The sequence below is a fragment of the Hipposideros armiger genome, unplaced genomic scaffold (assembly GCF_001890085.2).
Source record: "Hipposideros armiger isolate ML-2016 unplaced genomic scaffold, ASM189008v1 scaffold_709, whole genome shotgun sequence".
NCBI classification, from domain to species: domain Eukaryota; kingdom Metazoa; phylum Chordata; class Mammalia; order Chiroptera; family Hipposideridae; genus Hipposideros; species Hipposideros armiger.
In genome coordinates, this window is record NW_017732059.1 from 896,324 (window position 1) to 914,720 (window position 18,397).

The 18,397-nt window shown below is 45.6% G+C and overlaps 1 protein-coding gene across 1 annotated transcript in view; it reads right to left on the reverse strand.

Moving 5' to 3' along the window:
• Nucleotides 1-12,761, reverse strand: part of LOC109373335 (arylsulfatase H) — a 34,837-nt gene extending 22,076 nt beyond the window's left edge. The window contains exons 1-3 of the mRNA XM_019627106.1: nucleotides 12,688-12,761; nucleotides 4,998-5,147; nucleotides 3,161-3,282 (exon numbers count right to left, since the gene is read on the reverse strand). Of these exons, the coding sequence (XP_019482651.1) occupies nucleotides 3,161-3,282; nucleotides 4,998-5,147; nucleotides 12,688-12,761 (346 nt within the window). The remainder of the gene's footprint in view (nucleotides 1-3,160; nucleotides 3,283-4,997; nucleotides 5,148-12,687) is intronic.
• Nucleotides 12,762-18,397: the final 5,636 nt, after the last annotated feature.

An 18,397-nucleotide genomic window follows, 5' to 3' on the forward strand; every position in this document is an offset into this window, starting at 1 on the left:
TCCTTCAAACCTGGCTCAGGAACGCCTGAAATGTTCCCAGTCACCCAGTCCAGAAACGCGTGGGCTTCTTCAGAACCCCACTCCTCCCTCAGCCTCACCTCAAATCCATGACCAAGTCCTGACAACTCCAACTTCAGTAAACACTTCTGTTTTTTTTTTTAAGTCCCTGATGCCACGGCTTTGGAGCAGAGCGTCAGCTGGGCTCTGCGATGGAGTCCCCTAGCTGATCTTCTCTCTACCAATCTCAGTCACCTTCCGAAAAAGCTTTCCGACCCATGTCCTTCTCCCAGTCAAAATGCACCAACGGCCTTCCGTCACCCTCTGTTGAAACCCAGATTTGGGGGATGGCTTCTACAGTCATTCCTGCTCTGAGAGGTGTGACTGTTCGGGGGGCCACCCCACCCCCTCACCCATTCACACATCCCTGCATTATCTTTGTCTGCCGTTTCCTCGGTGGCACCCACCCTTCCTCCTGACACCTTCTAGGTTGTGGCACGTCTTCTAGGAAGGCTTTTCTGGGATGGTTGAGGGGCGCCTACGAGCTGCGGGACCCCCCTCCCTGAAATTCTGCATTGCAGCTATCATTTGAGGGTCAACCCCTCAACCACATCTCGTGATGTTTTTCCCTCCTTGTGTGACAGCTTCCAAGAAGAAACCTATCAATGAAAGCGTATCCATGAAAGTCACTCATTGCCCCACGAAAGTTGACAACAAGTGAAAAAAAAATCAAAATAGCTTTGCGAACCAATCTGCCCTGGCCGTGCCCTTCTGCACAGAAATGAATGCCCTCCGACCAAATCCTAAAAGGCAACGGCACACCTGTAACGTTCAAGAAAAGCGGTTAGGTCTGTCGGTTTAGAGATACGCATAGGCACGCACGTCAAACCGGGCATGGATACCATGTGCACGGGTACCATTCCCTTGGTGCAAAACCCCACAGGTCAAAGGAATGAAAAGTTACAACGTCTCACTCCAGACGTCAGCCCCACACACCACGGCTCCCCTCCCAGCTGCTCTGTGCCCCCAGCGATCTCCTGGGCCTGAACAAAAGGAGAATTCTAGAGTCCGTGTGTGTTCTCCACGCCGGCTGACAGGCTGCTTTTTTTCACTTCACAAAAATACCCCGGAGAACGCTTGGGGTCGGATGTGAAAAGCTGGGCCTGACATTGCAGTCGAGACGCATAGGGTTCCACGTTACACACACGCCGTTATGGACCCAGTGGCTTCCTACCCATAACCAGTTCGCGTCACCAATCTCTACATACCCGAGAAGGTGACAAGAAATAACGCCATGTGTCATTTCGAACAGGGGAGACTAGGACGGATACATTTCTAGAAAATGGACTTGCTGGGTTGAAAGGTTAAATGTCGAAACGTTCCCGCAGTCGCCCCCAAGCAACTAAGTATTAAGACTGTCAGGTGTTGACCCTCTGAATGGTAAAAAACGGCATCTAAAGAATTTTAATCAACGCTTCTCTTATGATCACAGATTGACAAATGTCTTTTTGTTTAAAAACAAAACAAAACAGCTTCGTCATTTTTTTTTTCCAAACTAATACCCTTCTTAAACTAGTTTATCTGAACTTAGGAAGAAGAATTGTTGGGCACTTTTAGATCATAAAAGGGATAAATAGTACATTAATATGTTGGGGGGATGAGGTTAGTGGTCACACCTTCCCTCTTTCATGTCATTGTCCTATTTCCATGAACTCTACACTCATGTATTCTAGAACTCTCTAGGCAGAGAGTCGATTTTATCCTACGTGGTTTCTTGTGGACAAGAAGACCTCACCTCCTGGTGGGTATAAGCAAAAACCTTAGCTCTGTGATCCATGGAACAGGGAGAATGGGAGCGTAAAGCTGTAACAATTCTTCTTCCATATCGTTTTGGGGGCGTTACACTGCTAGGTGAATTGATTCACTGCTGGTTTACAAGGGACTCACATAAAAACCACAAGCAAGAGATGTCAGGATTAAAGGTGGACACGTGAACGATCCTTTCAAGGGTCCTAGCCTAGAAGAAGAAGAAGTCGGGTAATAAGGTATCAAAGATTGGAAACAGGACCTGTTTCGTTAAGGGAAGTGTTGGAATATTATCTTGGAATTGAACCGGTTTTTTGGGGGGGTTTTTTTTGCTAGAATTGTTTGACGAGCAGGACGAATTAAGTTGAACGATTTGTGCCAAAAAAAAAAAAAGAAAAGAAAAAGAAAATGGCAATGATTTGACTGATGACTCCTTCAACCACTTAATTGTTACTCTTAATTTTGTAACTTAAGTGTTTCCACCGAATCAACATTTGGAATCCCATGAACTTATACATAGAATTGGTGTTTAAAGGAATACAGATGTGTATCTTTATCACCTATTCATGCATTATTTTGACACAAATTATTTGGCAAACCATTTCAAACAAAATTGAGCACCTTGAATTATGAAAAAAGTTCTTTGAGCAACAACAGAAATATAGATGGTCAAACATCAAAGGTCACGGGACAAGGACTCGCGATGTTCATTTACTCTTAAATTTCATGTAATTCACATTAACCTGGCTAGTCCATGCCCGGGACCTTATGAAAAGCTATCACTTAGAAGGAAGAAAACTCAGAGGAGAAGCTGTCACTGAAAAATAAACTACAAGGGTGGATATATTATCACTGCAGCAAGCAAATACCAGGTTTAATTAAAACACAATAGTCCGGGGGCAATTTCATGTAGAGGTCTGTCACCCTGAACCCCTCAATAGATGCCAAAGGCCTTACCGTGCTTTAGCTAGGTATAAAAATTGATATTCACCGTGTCGTTTCCACATCGATGTTTATACGGTTGATTCTAAGCTAAGCCACAAAGGGAAGCATTAATGTTTGACCATTACACTCAACTTTGTAAGCCTGGATGTTGAAATTGTGTGTGTTCAAGGTAAACTGGAGGTTGCTCATCAGCAGCCGAAACCCAGTCACCATAGGTATACAGACGAGCAGGTTTGGTGGCTCCTGGCAACACACACCTGTTTAAACTCACCGGGCAGAGCAACACAACCTTCATTTTAATGTAGCGTCTTAATACCACGAGTGACCTTTCAAGAGTTGTTAGGCAGAGTTGCCAAATAAGAAGGCGTTACTGTGAGACAAAAAAAGGCTGTTGCATTTTCCCCTGCCTTACCTGATCTGATGGGGTACCGGCCAGTCAGGAAGGCAGCCCGACTCGGGGTGCAGACAGAGGCGGCCGCCAGGTGCTGCGTGAGCTTTACTCCCTCCCTCGCCAGGCGGTCGATGTTGGGTGTGCTGCCGACAAAACAGAAGTTCCGTATGTAAGTTTCCAACCCAAGAAAATGAACATGACTCAAAGCCATTGTGCTTTGGGTCCAGGTGACCCTGTTTCCAGTGACCCTAAAATACACCCTTTGGACACGTCAATCCATCTGCCTGCTAGGATGCACCCCTGGTTAGACGCTAATGGAAACTAGAGTGTGCAGCCATATATATGCAGGAAAATGACCACAAACGCATATGGGTCACCAGGTATAACTAAAGTCCTAACTCGGCTGAGTGAAACAGGCATTTCAATAGGAAACCTGGTCAAGTGGACATTGTTATATTCCTAAAAGTAATGGGCCGCTTAGCGTCAATAAAAGGTTCATGTATGTCTTATAGGAAAGTCTGTCTTTTCTTATAACCAAATTCTGTCGTGTTTCAATTCAGTTCATTTCCTGTTTCGTTTGTCTACTATTTTCAGGTCTGCAGACAGCGAAACACCTGCCTCGCTGTGTTGCTTTACGTAAGACCCCAAATGCCGTTAGGGAGACCCATTTCTTTCCATCTACAGGTACACGCTTAAATGGTGGGGTTACGCTGCAATCTGCATTTCAAGGCAAATCAATGCGATTTAAATTCAAGCTAAGAGGGACCATACCTTTGCACATGAACAGAATTTGCCATCGTGATGGGGGACAGGCTGCTAAGGAAGAGTGCTGGCTATCAGAGGCTTTGGAAAGCATCCAAGGAAGATGTTAAAAAAAAACCTCTGAACTAACTAATACAATGGAATATTATTCAGCCATGGAAAGGAAGGCAGGACAGACACATTCTACAATATACATGAACCCCAAAAACCTTATGCTCCATGAAAGAAGGCAGGAAAGCACATATTATATGTCGTCGGCTGAACTGTGTCACCCAAAGCTTCTACGTTGAAGTGCTCACCCCCAGGACCTCAGACTGTGGCTGTATTTGCAGATGGGTCTGTAAGGAGGGGATTAAGGTGACATGAGATCACTAGGTGGGCCCTGACCCAATAGGACTGTGTCCTCATAAGAAGAGGACGTGAGGACACAGACACACACAGAGGGATGGCCATGTGAGGACACGGGGAGCAGACGGCCAGCAGAGAGGCCTCGGGGGGGGACCAGCCCTGGGACACCCGGATCTCAGACTTCAAACCTCCAAAACTCGGAGAAATTTAATTTACGTTATTTAAGCCACTCAGCCTGGGGTCCTTGGTTAGGGCCGCCCTAGCAAGCTAATACATTATATGACTCTATTGATATGAAATTTCCAGAATAAGGAAATCCATAGAGACAGAAAGCAGCTAGTGACTTCCAGAGGCTGGGGGTGGAGGGAGTAGGGGGCGACTCTTACTAAGTACAGGGTCACCTGTTAGAGGTGATGAGGAACAAAAGTTCAGGAACTAGACAGCGGGAATGCTTGTGTAACCTTGTGAATGTCAAGGCCCCTGAACCGCTAGCATTCGGTTGGTTAAACAGGTAAAGTGTGTGGTATGTGGTTTTTTGGTTTGTTTGGTTTGTTGGTTTTTTTTAAACCACAATGATAAAAACAGCAGCGGCAGCAACTCTAAGCTAAGGAGACGGGATGTCAAATGCAGTGCTGACACGTTGCAGCTTGACTGCAGCGACCTCTGCTGTTCTGGCTGTTTTGACGATGGCACAGATGTGACCGGGGACATGGGGCAGCGCCCTCTGCAGACGTGAGGATGTCTTTACCTCATGGTGTAATTGCCATAGCAGCCTAAGTCCCCCACTCCAAGGTCATCCGCCATTAAAAGGACAATATTGGGCCTGGAGTTCCTTGTCACAAACGTTCCGTTAAGGCCCCCAAACAAGCAACACAGTGTTAGCGACAGCCAGCAGTTCCTGAAAATATTTGGGGGTGCGGGGGGAGGCAGAGGAAAGGGACAAAGAGAAAAAAAAATAGAAACCATCAATTCACACTTGCATGTTAGGCAACTTCAAAAAAGAAAAATAACGGCTTGCTTTACCAGTTTCCACTACACCACGTGCCTGAGCTGCCTTCCTGAGAAACCAGGATTTTATTAAAAGTCATGTTTTCAGTTAATGTAGAATAATTTACAAATTAATCTTACGTGCATTGGGACATAAAAGTCTCATAGCTTTTCAAGTCGTTTGAAAAGTCAGTGACGCGAGGCTCTTGAAAACCATGAGTGGTTAACGTGGAGGGTGAGGTCTGACAACTGGATTTCTTTGTATAGAAATGGAAACAAAATGGAAAATACGAGCAAATAGGCAGCGAGTCAGGCTTGTTGGGTTTTTTTTCTTAATGTTCGGTTATACTTTTTAATATATTTTATAACTTTGTAATTTTGCTCCAAGCCACACAGAGGGAAAAGTGCCAGCAGAAACTCTAGCAACTTCTTGGGTCTGAGCCCAGGAGTAAATGATGGAAAACTAGTATTTTGGGGGTAGACTACATCTGTGTGCAGACAGAAATTCTGCCTTTTCTTCATGAAGAAATTACGTCCACAGGACAAATCAATCCTGTGAAGGATACTCAACTGCAAAAAAAAAAAAAAAAAAGAAAAAAGAAAAAAACAAATGAAAACAAATCCTGGAAACTCTTTGAGCATCTGAAAAAGGAAGTATAACATTTTGCAATATTCTACTCAAGTTTAGACTGTAGAATAACGCGTATGTAAGCGCTGGACTCTGTAACATGCTGGAAAAAAAACACACAAAAAAACCCACAAGCACCGTTGATCAAGAATAATCACTGCAAATTGACAACCATTCGTTCATATGCAGGAAGCTGGTTCCCCAACCCGAAATGTCATCCTATCAGTTCCTCATCCAATCCATTCTAAGTCCTGTTAATGCCATGTCAAAAAATAAAATAAAATAACAAAAGAAAAAAAAAACCCAGAAGAACACATCTTAAATTCATTGCGTCCATGTGCATTTGGTCTCATCGCTGTAGCCCAAGCCCCTCGCTTGCAGATCCCAAAACCATCCTTGCCGGCCTGGCCAGTTCCATTTTTGCCACCTGGCTGGATCAAAACACAGACGAGCAGAGCAATCCCCCAAATGCACACACAGGTGGTGGCCACACTCCTTCGAGAAGCCCGGTGGCTTCCCGTTTGCTCTTGGGATTAAAAATCCCACCCCCCAGCCCGATTGACAAGCCTCACTGACTTGACCTCGTGGGTGTTCTGTCACGTTGCCCTCTCACAGCCTCGCCGCCGCTGGCACACCCACGAGCCCCCTTAAAAATCTCTCCCCTGCTCCGGGACTTTGGCCTTCAATCCCACGCGTGCTGCCATGCCTCAGGTAGGCATCGCTGCCCCAGAGAGGCCGTCCTCTACGACTCCATCAGCCCATAGTCCCCAACACACCAGATTGTCCCCTCGCCCCATCCCCCATAGACCAAGCAGACCCACGGTGAGCCAGGATGCAGGCGACGTGCACCACGAACCCTGCTCTCCACACAGACAGAGGAACGAAAGCTGACGGCGGCGGCCACGCACCACGCGAATGATGACTGCCTCATGGCTGCTGCTTCTGTCACCTGCGGAACAAAAGCACACGCTGAGAACGTCTGCAAAGCAGGTATTGTCCGCATCGCTGCACAGGTGAGCTGAGAGAGAACACAGTTCTGCTGTTGCAAGCCATCCGCTGATAGTAACTCTTTCACAGCAGCCCCAGGAAAAAAAAAATACATGTGAAAAAAAGAAACCTCTATATGATAAGAATGTGGATGGAAAAAAAAGGCCACACACTGCACCTGACAAGCTCAGGGGAGGCCAGCATGGCGGGTCCTACAAACTCAGAGACGGAAAGTCACCACACAGCATGGTCTGAACGTGAAAATTCCTGACTAAAAGTGGGTCACGGCGGGAAGTCCCATCCTGGGCCTGTAGCTGACAAGGTGAATCTTTACCTGAAGTGAGCGAGCCCTTCTATTGTCTTTTTGCATCTAAGATAACACGCCCTTGGACCGTCAGACCCCTCAGGGCACAGCCCACTGCGTCAGAGCAGGACACCACAGAACCCCTCATGTGACCTAGTTCCCTGGTATGTGCTGTGATATTAATTATTAACTCTCCTGCACCCACCAATGTAAAAGAAGTGTGTGTCTCTCCATTTTTCTTTGTATCCAGCCCCAGAGGTTTCCCCGCTTTGCTCTCTCCCGCCCCCTTAGTCTACAATCAATGGATTTCATGGAACCCTCCTTTGAGTCTAATGTATAAAATAAACTGCAAAACTGCCATTCTTCGGAGAGTTTTGTTACTCTGTTGTGATTTTGCTTCCCGGTAATTGTCATCAGTTTGGCTCCAATAAACTCATTAAACTTCTTGACAGGCTTGGAGGTTTCTTACGGTAAGAGAGACCATCAGGAAAACAAACCTGGCATGGTCAGAGAAACATGACATATGTGCAATATTTTCTATGCATACATTAGAAGTGGGTCTAAAATACGAAAGAAAAATTCATCAGTTCAAAGACAAACAAATTATCAATAAATTCATAAAAATACGCTTGTCCTCCTTAGCCACTGGAAGAAGGAAATTTTAAGGATCACAAGAGCACGTGTCTCACTTTCAAAACACCAGTAACTTTTCAAGTTGGGTTGTTTCCTGTTCTAGCAAAGATTCAAAAAAAGGTAACTTGACACTGCTGATGAAATTTTTTGTGATGGTCAGTTGCCACTAAATACTAAAAAAAAAATTTCTTTTTTTTAATTTGAAAAGTCAGGAGTAAGAGTGTCTGTTGCAATGTCACTTTTAAACAGTCAGATTGAAACCAACTGGAACTCCCATTATAAAGAGGAATGGGTAAATAAGTGGAATGCAGTTCAACAATTAAGTTTGCAAACTTTCTACTGTGTAAGCGCACAGTGGAAAGTCCACGGGTTTAATTGTCCAACTTTCATAGTATAGTCATGTTGGGGTCACCGCCTCTTAACAAAACTTAGACAGAAGGTTTTCGTTCCAGAGACTTGACTGACCAGGCCTGGGACTGTCTCTCTCAGCAAGAGAAGAGATCAGCTGCCAAGTCTTGGTGGGTAAGGAATTTATAGGTGAAGCTGAATACAGAAGCGAAAAAAAGCGGTTAGTGTGCAAAAAGGAAAAATGGTTAGTTTACCTTATTTTAACAAACTATAAAACACAGTTAGGTTATTATTTTTTACGAGCTAATACATAACTTGCTTATCTTCGTGACGGGCTATCAAACATGACTTGTGTATCTTTTCCTAACAAGCCATATACTTTGCTTATCTTCTTCTACTTTCTTAACAAGACAGTTTGTTATGGTTTTTGCTGAAGCAGGAGCTTTTTAAATTCCTCTGGGCGGGGGGGGGTACTCTCCGAAATGAGCTTGCTTAGCCTAGGGTCTGGGCCTGGGTCCTTACAGTCAAAGGCAGAATTCTTTGCTATTTTCTTTAAAATAAGGAGGATGCACTCCTTGACCTCCTGGCTGTGTTAGATGATAAAGCCGTATAATTCTACAAGGCTCTTCCCAGCCGCAGGCGAAATCTAAACAGTAATTAGTTTTACGGGAGCTTTCATCCAAGGAGGCAGCAGTGCCACCTGGGCGGTTAGTCCTCAGGTTCCCCCACTTCCCCACCAGGAAAGCACAGTAATCATATCATCAGTCCCCCTTTGACATGGATAAAATGGGCTGCAGGAGCTGGGGGGTGTCGCTTACAGCCAAACTCGTAAATTTAAATACAGCCTCTCCGTCCATTAAAACGTTGTCTCTATTAATATGGAGGCGCGACTATCGTCTAGCAGCTGAAACCAGTCTGGGAAAACCCTGCATTCTTTCCATGAAGGAGACGCTGTTGCCGTCTCCCCCACACCTGAGAAAACACACAGTTATGTGGGACCACGTCCCACGGCCGCCGTGCAGAGGGGCTGCTGCAAAGCAGCTCGACACGCCGTGCAGAGCCAGCCAGTTATCTGGATGGGAGCAGCGTTTACACAAGCCCAGGAGAAACGGGGCAAAACTCTGCAGCTCCTACTTAATCAGGACAAAGGCAATGGGCTCTACTTCCCGTTTTCGCCTCTCCTTTCTTTGCTTTGCTGCTCGCGCTCAGAACCCAAACCCGGAGGGGGCAGTGCCACTGAATTCGACGGAAGCACAGCCAATGCCAGGGACGTATAAAGGAGTCAAACTCCATGTGCGGGGGTGACACGAGGATGAGGGGTGCACGTGTTTCAGAGCAGGTCGCTCAGCCTCACACTACGGACTTGTGGGGCTGATGGGTGTCCAATGTGGGGCGTCCTGGGCCCTGTAGGGTGCTAAGCAACATCCCTGGCCTCCACCCAGCAGGGGCCAGGAGCCACCCCCTCCCCAGTCATGACAAAAGTGTCCCCAGACATTGTCATGTGTCCCCTGGAGGACAAAATCCATCCCCAGTTTTGAACCGGTGCCACAGAAACACAGATGGATAGATAATAGATACAGGGATATAGAAACAGATGGTTGATGATTAAATATATAGACAGATAGAAAATAGGCAGATACATAGATAAATGACAGATACATCGATGATAGGTAGAAGACAGATGCTAGATGATGGATGGATGGATAAATAGATAGATAGATAGATGATAGATAGATAGATGATAGACAGATGATAGATGATTTATAGATTAGATAGATGGGTAGATAGATGATTTATAGATAGATAGATAATAGGTACATAGATGATACAGATGATTGATAGATATATAGACAGACAGATAGATAGATAGATGCTAGATAGATGATTTATAGATAGATAGATGATTTATAGATGATAGATAGATAGATAGATAGATAATAGGTAGATAGACAGATGATAGATACATAGAGTCTCTGATGCTAAGTCGGGGTCTCTCAGCCTCACACACTGACGTCTGGGGCTGGATGACTCTCTGCCGAGGGGCGTCCTGGGCCCTGTAGGGTGATGAGCAGCGTCCCAGGTCTCCACCCACCAGACGCCAGGAGCGCCCCCTCTGCAGTGTGACAACCAAAACTGTCCCCAGACATCAGCACATGTCCCCTACCAGACCACCTCTCTCCATAGTGACATCCACTGAGCTAGACCGATCGAAAATTATCTTCTTGCATAACATCTACCGCTGCTTATTCACGACGCAAGAGTGCCACTTAGTCAGTCTTTCAGTTGTTGATTTAAAACAGAAGCGCTGAGATGCTATTTTTTATTATTATTTAGATGCATTATAATTAAAAGCTACCCATGTCCTCCTTCCTCGATGTCACCGATTCCATAACGAAACGTTCCCATATTTCCCCATGTATAAGACGCACCCTTTTCCGAAAAATTTGGGGTCTGAAAACTGGGTGCGTCTGATACAGGGGCTGTAGATGAGGACAAGCTAATGGTTGGGAGTTTTGACAGTGATGAGGAGTTGTATGAATTTCATGATGACTAAAACTTGAGTTCAATAACTTCATGTCATACATTCTTTTTTTCAAATTTCGGGCCCCCAAATTCAGGTGCGTCTTCTACATGGGGGAGTACGGTAGTAAGTGGGATTGTGGCATTAGCATGCAATTCCTCACTTATACAGAGATTTCTGAAGGGGGTCACATAAAGTCCCAGACGCCTTCCAAATTGCCTGACCCTCGGCAGAACACTATAGTTGTAAAAGATACAACAGAGCACTCAACAATATGGAAACTTTTAAATCCACGTGTTATTTAAAACATTTTTTTCCCCCTATTAATCTAAAGCCAGTTTTTCCAGCGGGTGAGCTAGACCCCACCCGTCCACAATTTGCTTTTCCCTAAGAAAGCTCCCACGAATAAAAGCATAATTTATAGCCGTAGTGATGATGTAAATTTAGAGGCGAGAAACCTAGTGTCCCGATGGGCAGAGTTGTGATGCTCTGTGTCAAGCTATGATCTTTAATAGTTTAGTATTCACGTGTTCACCAGGATGGTAGAAGCCACAAAGCTTCCTGCGAGCATTACAACAGATACCCTCTCCAAAAGCTAAAAGACACCTTTGGAGGTTCACAGGCTTACTTGTCCAGATGTCATCTGGGGATGACCAAGCAAATGTCCCCCACCACCAAGCTCTTGGGGGACCCCCCTTACTTATCTTCCAGACGACGGCATAAATGCTGTCAAACATATCAAGTCCGCCATGAAAAACAGGGTTTGACCCCCCAACCGTCCACCCACAAGTGAGTGGATCAACCAACTTGAGAGAGTTGATTTGATAAAACAAACACGCAAGTCTTCACTCTTAACCCCACTGACCATCTACGAATGGAAGTGCCCCAAACTGGAATTAGAGTAAACCGAATACATTTTACTTACTTGACACCAGTTGTGTCTTCGCCACCTGCATCTGTGGACACTGGCCCTGAAGGTGTCAGCTCCTGCCACAGACCTAAGTGCCTGCATTCATTAGTCTAATTAAATATTCATTAAAGACCAAGGTTGGGCATGGCTCGGGTCTGCCCATTATTTTTATATTTCAACATAACCTCCCATAGCAGCTGTGACATAGTTATTTAGGAATGGAATCATTCATCTCGGGCTTTGAACTGATACCACACACACACACACACACACACACACACACACACACACACACACACACACACATAATTAAGGGACTGTGATGAAACAAACAAACAAACAAAAAACACACAAAACTTAACCAGGTAGGCGTTCAAAGGAGGGACGTGGGGTGGGATGGCCACAAGGCAAAGTTCAGCCTTCTCAACGCTGCTGCACACTTTCGAGAGCAGCTTTCATCTTCCAGGCTGAACGGATCCTGTAAACGCAGCACCACGAAGCCTCAACCCACACGTCTGGGGCGGGTGAGCATCGCGAGCTGCGTTTATACCTGGAACGGTGGCACCTGAGACACCCTGTGTGCAGGACTCAGGGAGACACACCCACAAGAAATGCTTGCCTCGCAGGGCTTCTTTCTTGTCGCATGTCCCCCGTCGGCACAGCCTGAGCACGTGTGTGACACGGTAGGGGTGTGCGGCTGAGGGCCCACAGGAGAATTGTTGTGCATGAGACGAGCACGCCGTCAGCCAACGATGTGGCTTACAACCCAGTCTCCGCCATTTCTGGAGCAAACACGTTTCAGGGACAAAGGGTTACATTACAGGTCAGGCTTGCTGTGTTGGACTTTGTCCGATTGTGCTGCATGGAGACTGTGTTTTCTGCAGGGTGAAGCTGTGCATCCAACAAGCCTATCGGAGCCGTGCTCCCAACAGGCTCAGCATTTTTCAGCAATAAAGTTTTTTTTTTTATTAAGGTGTGTCCATTTTTTTTTTATTTAGAGGTAACGCTATTGCACATTTAATAGCCTAGAACAGAGTGAAAAACATAATTTTTATATGCAGTGGGGAAGCAAACAACTAGGGTGACTCACCATATGGCCGTGTTGTGGACCCCAACCTACCCCATCTCCAAGGCACTGAAAACAGCCGGGGAAGAAAAAACCATGGAGAAGATGGCAGTTGTTGTGTTGGCCATGCTGGAAGCATGGGGCAGTGATCAGGTAGGAAACCCAACTTGGAATGAGAAGTAACACCCACAGGTATTTCTAGAAGGGAAAACATCTTCCCTGAACCAGGAGTTCCAGGGGACGCCTGGGCAAGGGAGACGAGAGGAATAGAGCCGAAATTGGAGCTAATCCTGGAAGGAACTGACGAAAGTTATAGACACTCCGTCACACACGAGCTTAGAGCCCACGAGGACGCAAAACCCAAACACCCAACGGCCTCATTTTAGTGCAGCAGGAAAACGTGTGTCTCGGGTGACGCGAAACACAGACAGCCCACTGGGAGCGGCCTCCTCCACGTCACACAGTGGCCAGTGGCCATCACTGGACACCGTTCCCAAGGCCTGTGGTCATCACCGCACTGACACGCAGGGCTCCCCAGTTTGCAGCAGCGAGACAAAGCGCGCTATCGCCAAGCACACTCCAGCGGCAATATCCTGGTGCCGTGTTGCTGTCATTCCCAGACTCAAAATCGACAAGTTATGTGGAAAGCTCCATCCATTTTTTTTTTAATCATTTGCAGGATCCTTACGTTGCCTCAAAGTCTGATCTCCAATCTGTAAGGTGCGTCTAGATGGACAGTTTGTGTGTGGGTGGGAAGATAGGGTCCATTTGGGACGATTATTGGACTGATGGCTTTCTTAGTCCTTTCAGACAAAGCCGGTCGTGCTGTGTTCACTCAAGAGAGGGGTCAAATCCAACATCTGTTTTCTCTGGGGGGGGCGTCACAGGGCAGGGTGGGGACATGGACCACTTCCTAGGGATGCAGTTAGGGCCGGATTACGAGCTCCGGTCCGTCTGTTCCCAGGCACACATTTTTCTCCCCATCTTCCTTTTGTCCTTATTTCATGTTCTATGGTTGTACCCTTCTAACCATTGGAAAGCGCACAGTTCAATGGGTGTGGTATATTCGCAGTGTTGCGTCACTGCCACCTCTACTTCTGGCACATGCCATTCACCCTCCAAAGGAGACCCTGTCCCCATTAAGAGTCACCCCTCATGCTCCCCTCCATCCAGCCCCCGACAACCACTAATCAGCTTTCTCAACCACAGATCTCTGTGGATGAGCCTCTTCTAGACGTTTTGCATAAATGGAGTCACGGATTGGGCGTCCTTGTGTGTCCGGTGTGTGTCACTCACTTGAAGGTCCCTCCACGTGATGGCGAGTGTCACAGCCTCGCTCCTTTTCTGGGCCGTGGAATATTCCACTGTGTGTCTGGACCACAAAATGGAACCCCAAGTGCGTCCAAGGCCCAAATGAAAGAGGCAAAACTACAAAACTCTTCCAAGAAAACCTGGGGTCAAATCTTCATGGCGTTTCGCTTCGTGCCCATTTCTTAAGATGCAACACCAAAAGCACACGCGAGAAAAGAAAAAAAAAATAACCCACACGTCTTACTTCATCCACATTAAAAACGTGCGTGGGCTTCAAAGGGCACGATCAGAGAGTGAAAAGCCCACGGATAGCGTGAGAGATCACGGTTTCTAAACACCCCCACCCCTGAAGTGAATGTTCCTGAAGTCCAGATGCATTTTAGAACACCTGTCAATCAGGTGGCAGTCGCCACCTACTTGTGTGGAGACTCTGCTGACACCTTCCAGCAAAACGACGGAAATGCTGGGGACTCAGCGTCACAGTTGCATGAAGATATTCACCATCATTATCATCGTTTCAATTTTTTCTTTCTTGGTCTTTTTTTTCCACATACCTATGTATTTCTTCTTATATTAGTTTCAGGTGTATTACACAACATAATGGCTAGACATCTACACCCCTCACAAAGTGATAATACGCCCCCTCCCAATCTGACATCGTATGTAGCTGTTCCAATACCATTGACGCTATTCCCTATGCGGTACTTTACATATTTAATTTGATTCTCAGTAAAGTAGATTGAAAATATTGAACAAAATTAAAATAGCCTATCAAGCAGCCCTAAGTTAAGCAAATGCGTCGAACTGTGTTTCTCAAGCTTACTGGAAAATTTACACATATGTATATATTTTGTTACAGCAGCCCTAAGAAAGTAATGAATGTTTACGTTTAGAAACTGATCATTTATATCCTGGGGGTGCCCAAAAAAACGCATACACATTTTAAAAGATGTTATCTATGTTCAAACAGTCATTCGCCGTCATCAAAAGTGTCTGAACGCTGATGGGAACCACTCTGAGCACCTCTTGTCGTTGCAGACGTCAAAGGTGACTTGTATTCATCTTTTGCTATCGGTATATATTGAATATTAAAATTTTAACATAGTTTTCCTTTCTGAAAATGTGTCTACATTTTGTTGGCACCCTCTGTATGTAGCAAGTCAGACGATTAGATTGTTACTAGAATCAGTGTTTTTCAAAGCAACGCCCGACAGGAAGAACCGTAAGATGTCGTTAGGTCTTCCATGGAGGAAGTTCGTTGTAATATGTGATGTATTTCTTATGATGGCTTTTATCTTCCCGAACTTTGAACCAGTTTACATAAAAAGCTTCCTCTGCCCTTTATTGGAAAGTACAAAAAGCTCTTAAACTGTCTCTGGAACTACCTAAGAAATAAAGCTCCTTAATGCTACAGGTGTCAGAACCCAACTAGGTATAGACGTAAACCATTGTGTATATCCGTGTGTGTGTGTATATATATATATATATATATATATATATATATATATATATAGGTGTAAGTGTGTATATATGCTTGTGTGCATGTGTGCATGCGCGTGTAAACGCTTAGCTATAGGGTGTGTGTGTGTGTGTGTGTGTGTGTGTGTCTGGAAGGAAACAGCATCCTACAGGAGAAAGTGGAATCATGTTTTAACATCCCGAGCCTGGCAGGTCTCCGCCTAAAAATGAAAGGCCTCTGCAAGTGACAGGCAACACACATTTATTGAGATCAGGAAGAAAAGCAAGATACGGAAACAGCGCAAGCGTCTGCCCGTAGACGGCTAGACAAGGAAGAGGTGGTACATTTAGACAGGGGAGTGTTACTCGGCCGTAAAAAGAATGAAATCTTGCCATTTGCGGCAACGTGGATGGACCTAGAGGGTATGATTATGCTGAGCGAGATACGTCAGACTGAGAAAGACAAATATCATATGATGTCACCTAACTGTGGAATCTAAAGAACAAAATAAATGAACAAGCAAAACAGAAACAGACTCAGAGACACATAGATGCAGAGGATAAACTGATGGTCGCCAGATGGGAGGGGGTTGGGGGCTGGGTGAGAAAAGGGAGGAATTAAAAAGTACACATTGGCAGTTACAAAATAGTCACAGGACGTAAAGTACAACACAGGGAATAGAGTCAATAATATGGTCATAGCAATGGATGGTGCCAGGTGGGGACTAGGCTAATTGGGGGGATCACTATATAAATTAGATAAATGTCTAACCACTATGCTGTACACCTCATACTAACATAAAATAATACGGAATGTCAACTGTAGCTGAAAAAAAAAAAAAGGAAACAAATAATGTTTAAAAAGAGTAGCTCTCCGGGAAGCCCTGATTTGGGCAGAAGCCCAGACGGTGCCCCGATGAGGCCACAAAGGCCAGGGGTGTTTATGACAAAGGGAAGGGTGACAGTGACGTCACAGAAGGAAGGCGTTGCTCTTGGTGCAGATACTGTAACATAGTGACGCTGATTCTAAACAGTGTTTCTAATTTTCAGCCCAGAGTCATCCGTCCTGGAGTCACGGCACCTGTTTCCTTGTTGCCTCTGCAAACAGCTCTTTGGGACACAGTGTTGCTGAGGCCCCGTCCTAAGGTGACTGTGTCCTGTTGTGACAGCCACAGGTTGGAGGCGTCAGACGGGCCAGGCCGGTCCTCAGGGATGGCAGCTCCGTCTCCACAGGAAAGGGGCTGGCTCCGTTCATATTATTCTGACATTGGGCACAGTGAACTCGAATTCTTTTTTTTTTTTTTTAATTGTAGCATCTTGAACCCAACCCTACATCTCCTGGCTCAGGAAAATTGGGAAGGATCGTTGAAATCTATAATTTAAAAAAACATCCTCAGGCCATTGTGGCCTCGAGTCAAGTCGAAAAAACCCTGGTTTTGAGTTTTGGACAAGGAGTTTTGATGCCAGAGAATACGACTCTGTGAGGTTTACGTGTGGCTTCCCACAAAGACGTCTTAGGGGGCCTTTTGCCTTTCCAATGTCCCCTTTTCATAAAAATAGAGATGTGACCACGGCTGGTTTAAATTTCAGTGCCTGACCTTCCAGCTCTCAGCTCTCTTATATTTCGGCGCCATGAGCTTGACTCACTTATTCATTTATCTGGTAGGACATTTCACTCCATATTTGACATCAGCATTGACAGGTTTTAAGCCGTTTTTCCTTTCTCTTAAGATGCATGAAATGCGATGTGATGGGTGCAAGAAACGTATGGCTTCTTATCAACCAGGAGGAAACGCTATTTCGCCCCAGAAATGCACGAGGGATTACATTCCAAAGAAATTACAGAAAATCAGTAATTATCAGAAAAAATAAACACAGCATGGGCAAAGTTTTAATAAGCCAGGTTGGGCCGTGTTTTAAAATACAGGATGGCAGTTGAGATTAAAAACAGCTTTTATGCTTTTGTTTTTTTAAAACAGCCCACCGTATATAAGACGTTTCCTCTTGGGAACAAACCATTCCTTTTACCTTGACAGGCATTTCCCCCCCCCCCTCTCCCTCTCTCTTTCTCTCAATAACACCAACGTTAAGGTGAGTGCTTTGGGAACGTGTGTTTCAAGATTGTCTTGTTGTGAGTGACCCACAGAAAAGTTTGCTAGACTGAAGGAAACCTTCCAAGGGTTCAGTGTACAAGGGTTACGGAAAGGAATGGGTGGCTGGCGGTAGGGAGAGAATTCTTACTCCAAAGGAGGAATTTCCTTTCTAATCCTGAACCGTAAAACATTAAACCACAACCCAGGATAAAGCCACTATACATTGGACGATAAGAGGAACGAGAAAGAGAAAAGGTCTCGGTCTGCAGTCCAGCTGCCAGGGCACCATCATCCTGCCATCTACTCAGGACTGAGTCAGGCTGGGAAAAACAAACAACAAACAAACAAACAAACAAAAACCACAAAGCTGAGATTGGGACCTCTGGCTGTGGATGGAAATTAAGCATTCTCCAGCCATCTACATAAATCCCATTATCACCAGGATTCTCCACCAGGGTGATTTTGCCCCCAAGTGACTTTCAGCAAAGTGGTGAGGCGCTTTGGGATGCCAAAACTGAGAGGGAACGGGGCCCCGGGGGTATCTGGTGGGTGGAGGCCAGGGATGGGTTTTGATACGCACCCCGGAGATGTGTTCCCTTTCGGTTGAACGTATGCAAAAAAAAGAATTGCAACGGTTTTCACGGCCTGCCCTACTTGGCGATGCCATTCGGTACGCCTGGCATAGAGCAGCAGGTATCTCTAAATAAATGGCCCCCGTGCCCTGCTGTGGGTTTTTTGCAGCTGTAACAATCACCATCTGATTGGGCAGGGTGGGTCCCAAATCAACATTAGGCAAATGTTCAGGGCAGCCGGCAGGAACGTGCACAAGGATGCAGGAGCTTTCCGGATAAACGATTTGAAACCTAGACGCATGCAGAAAGTGCTTATTTGGAAAAAAAAAA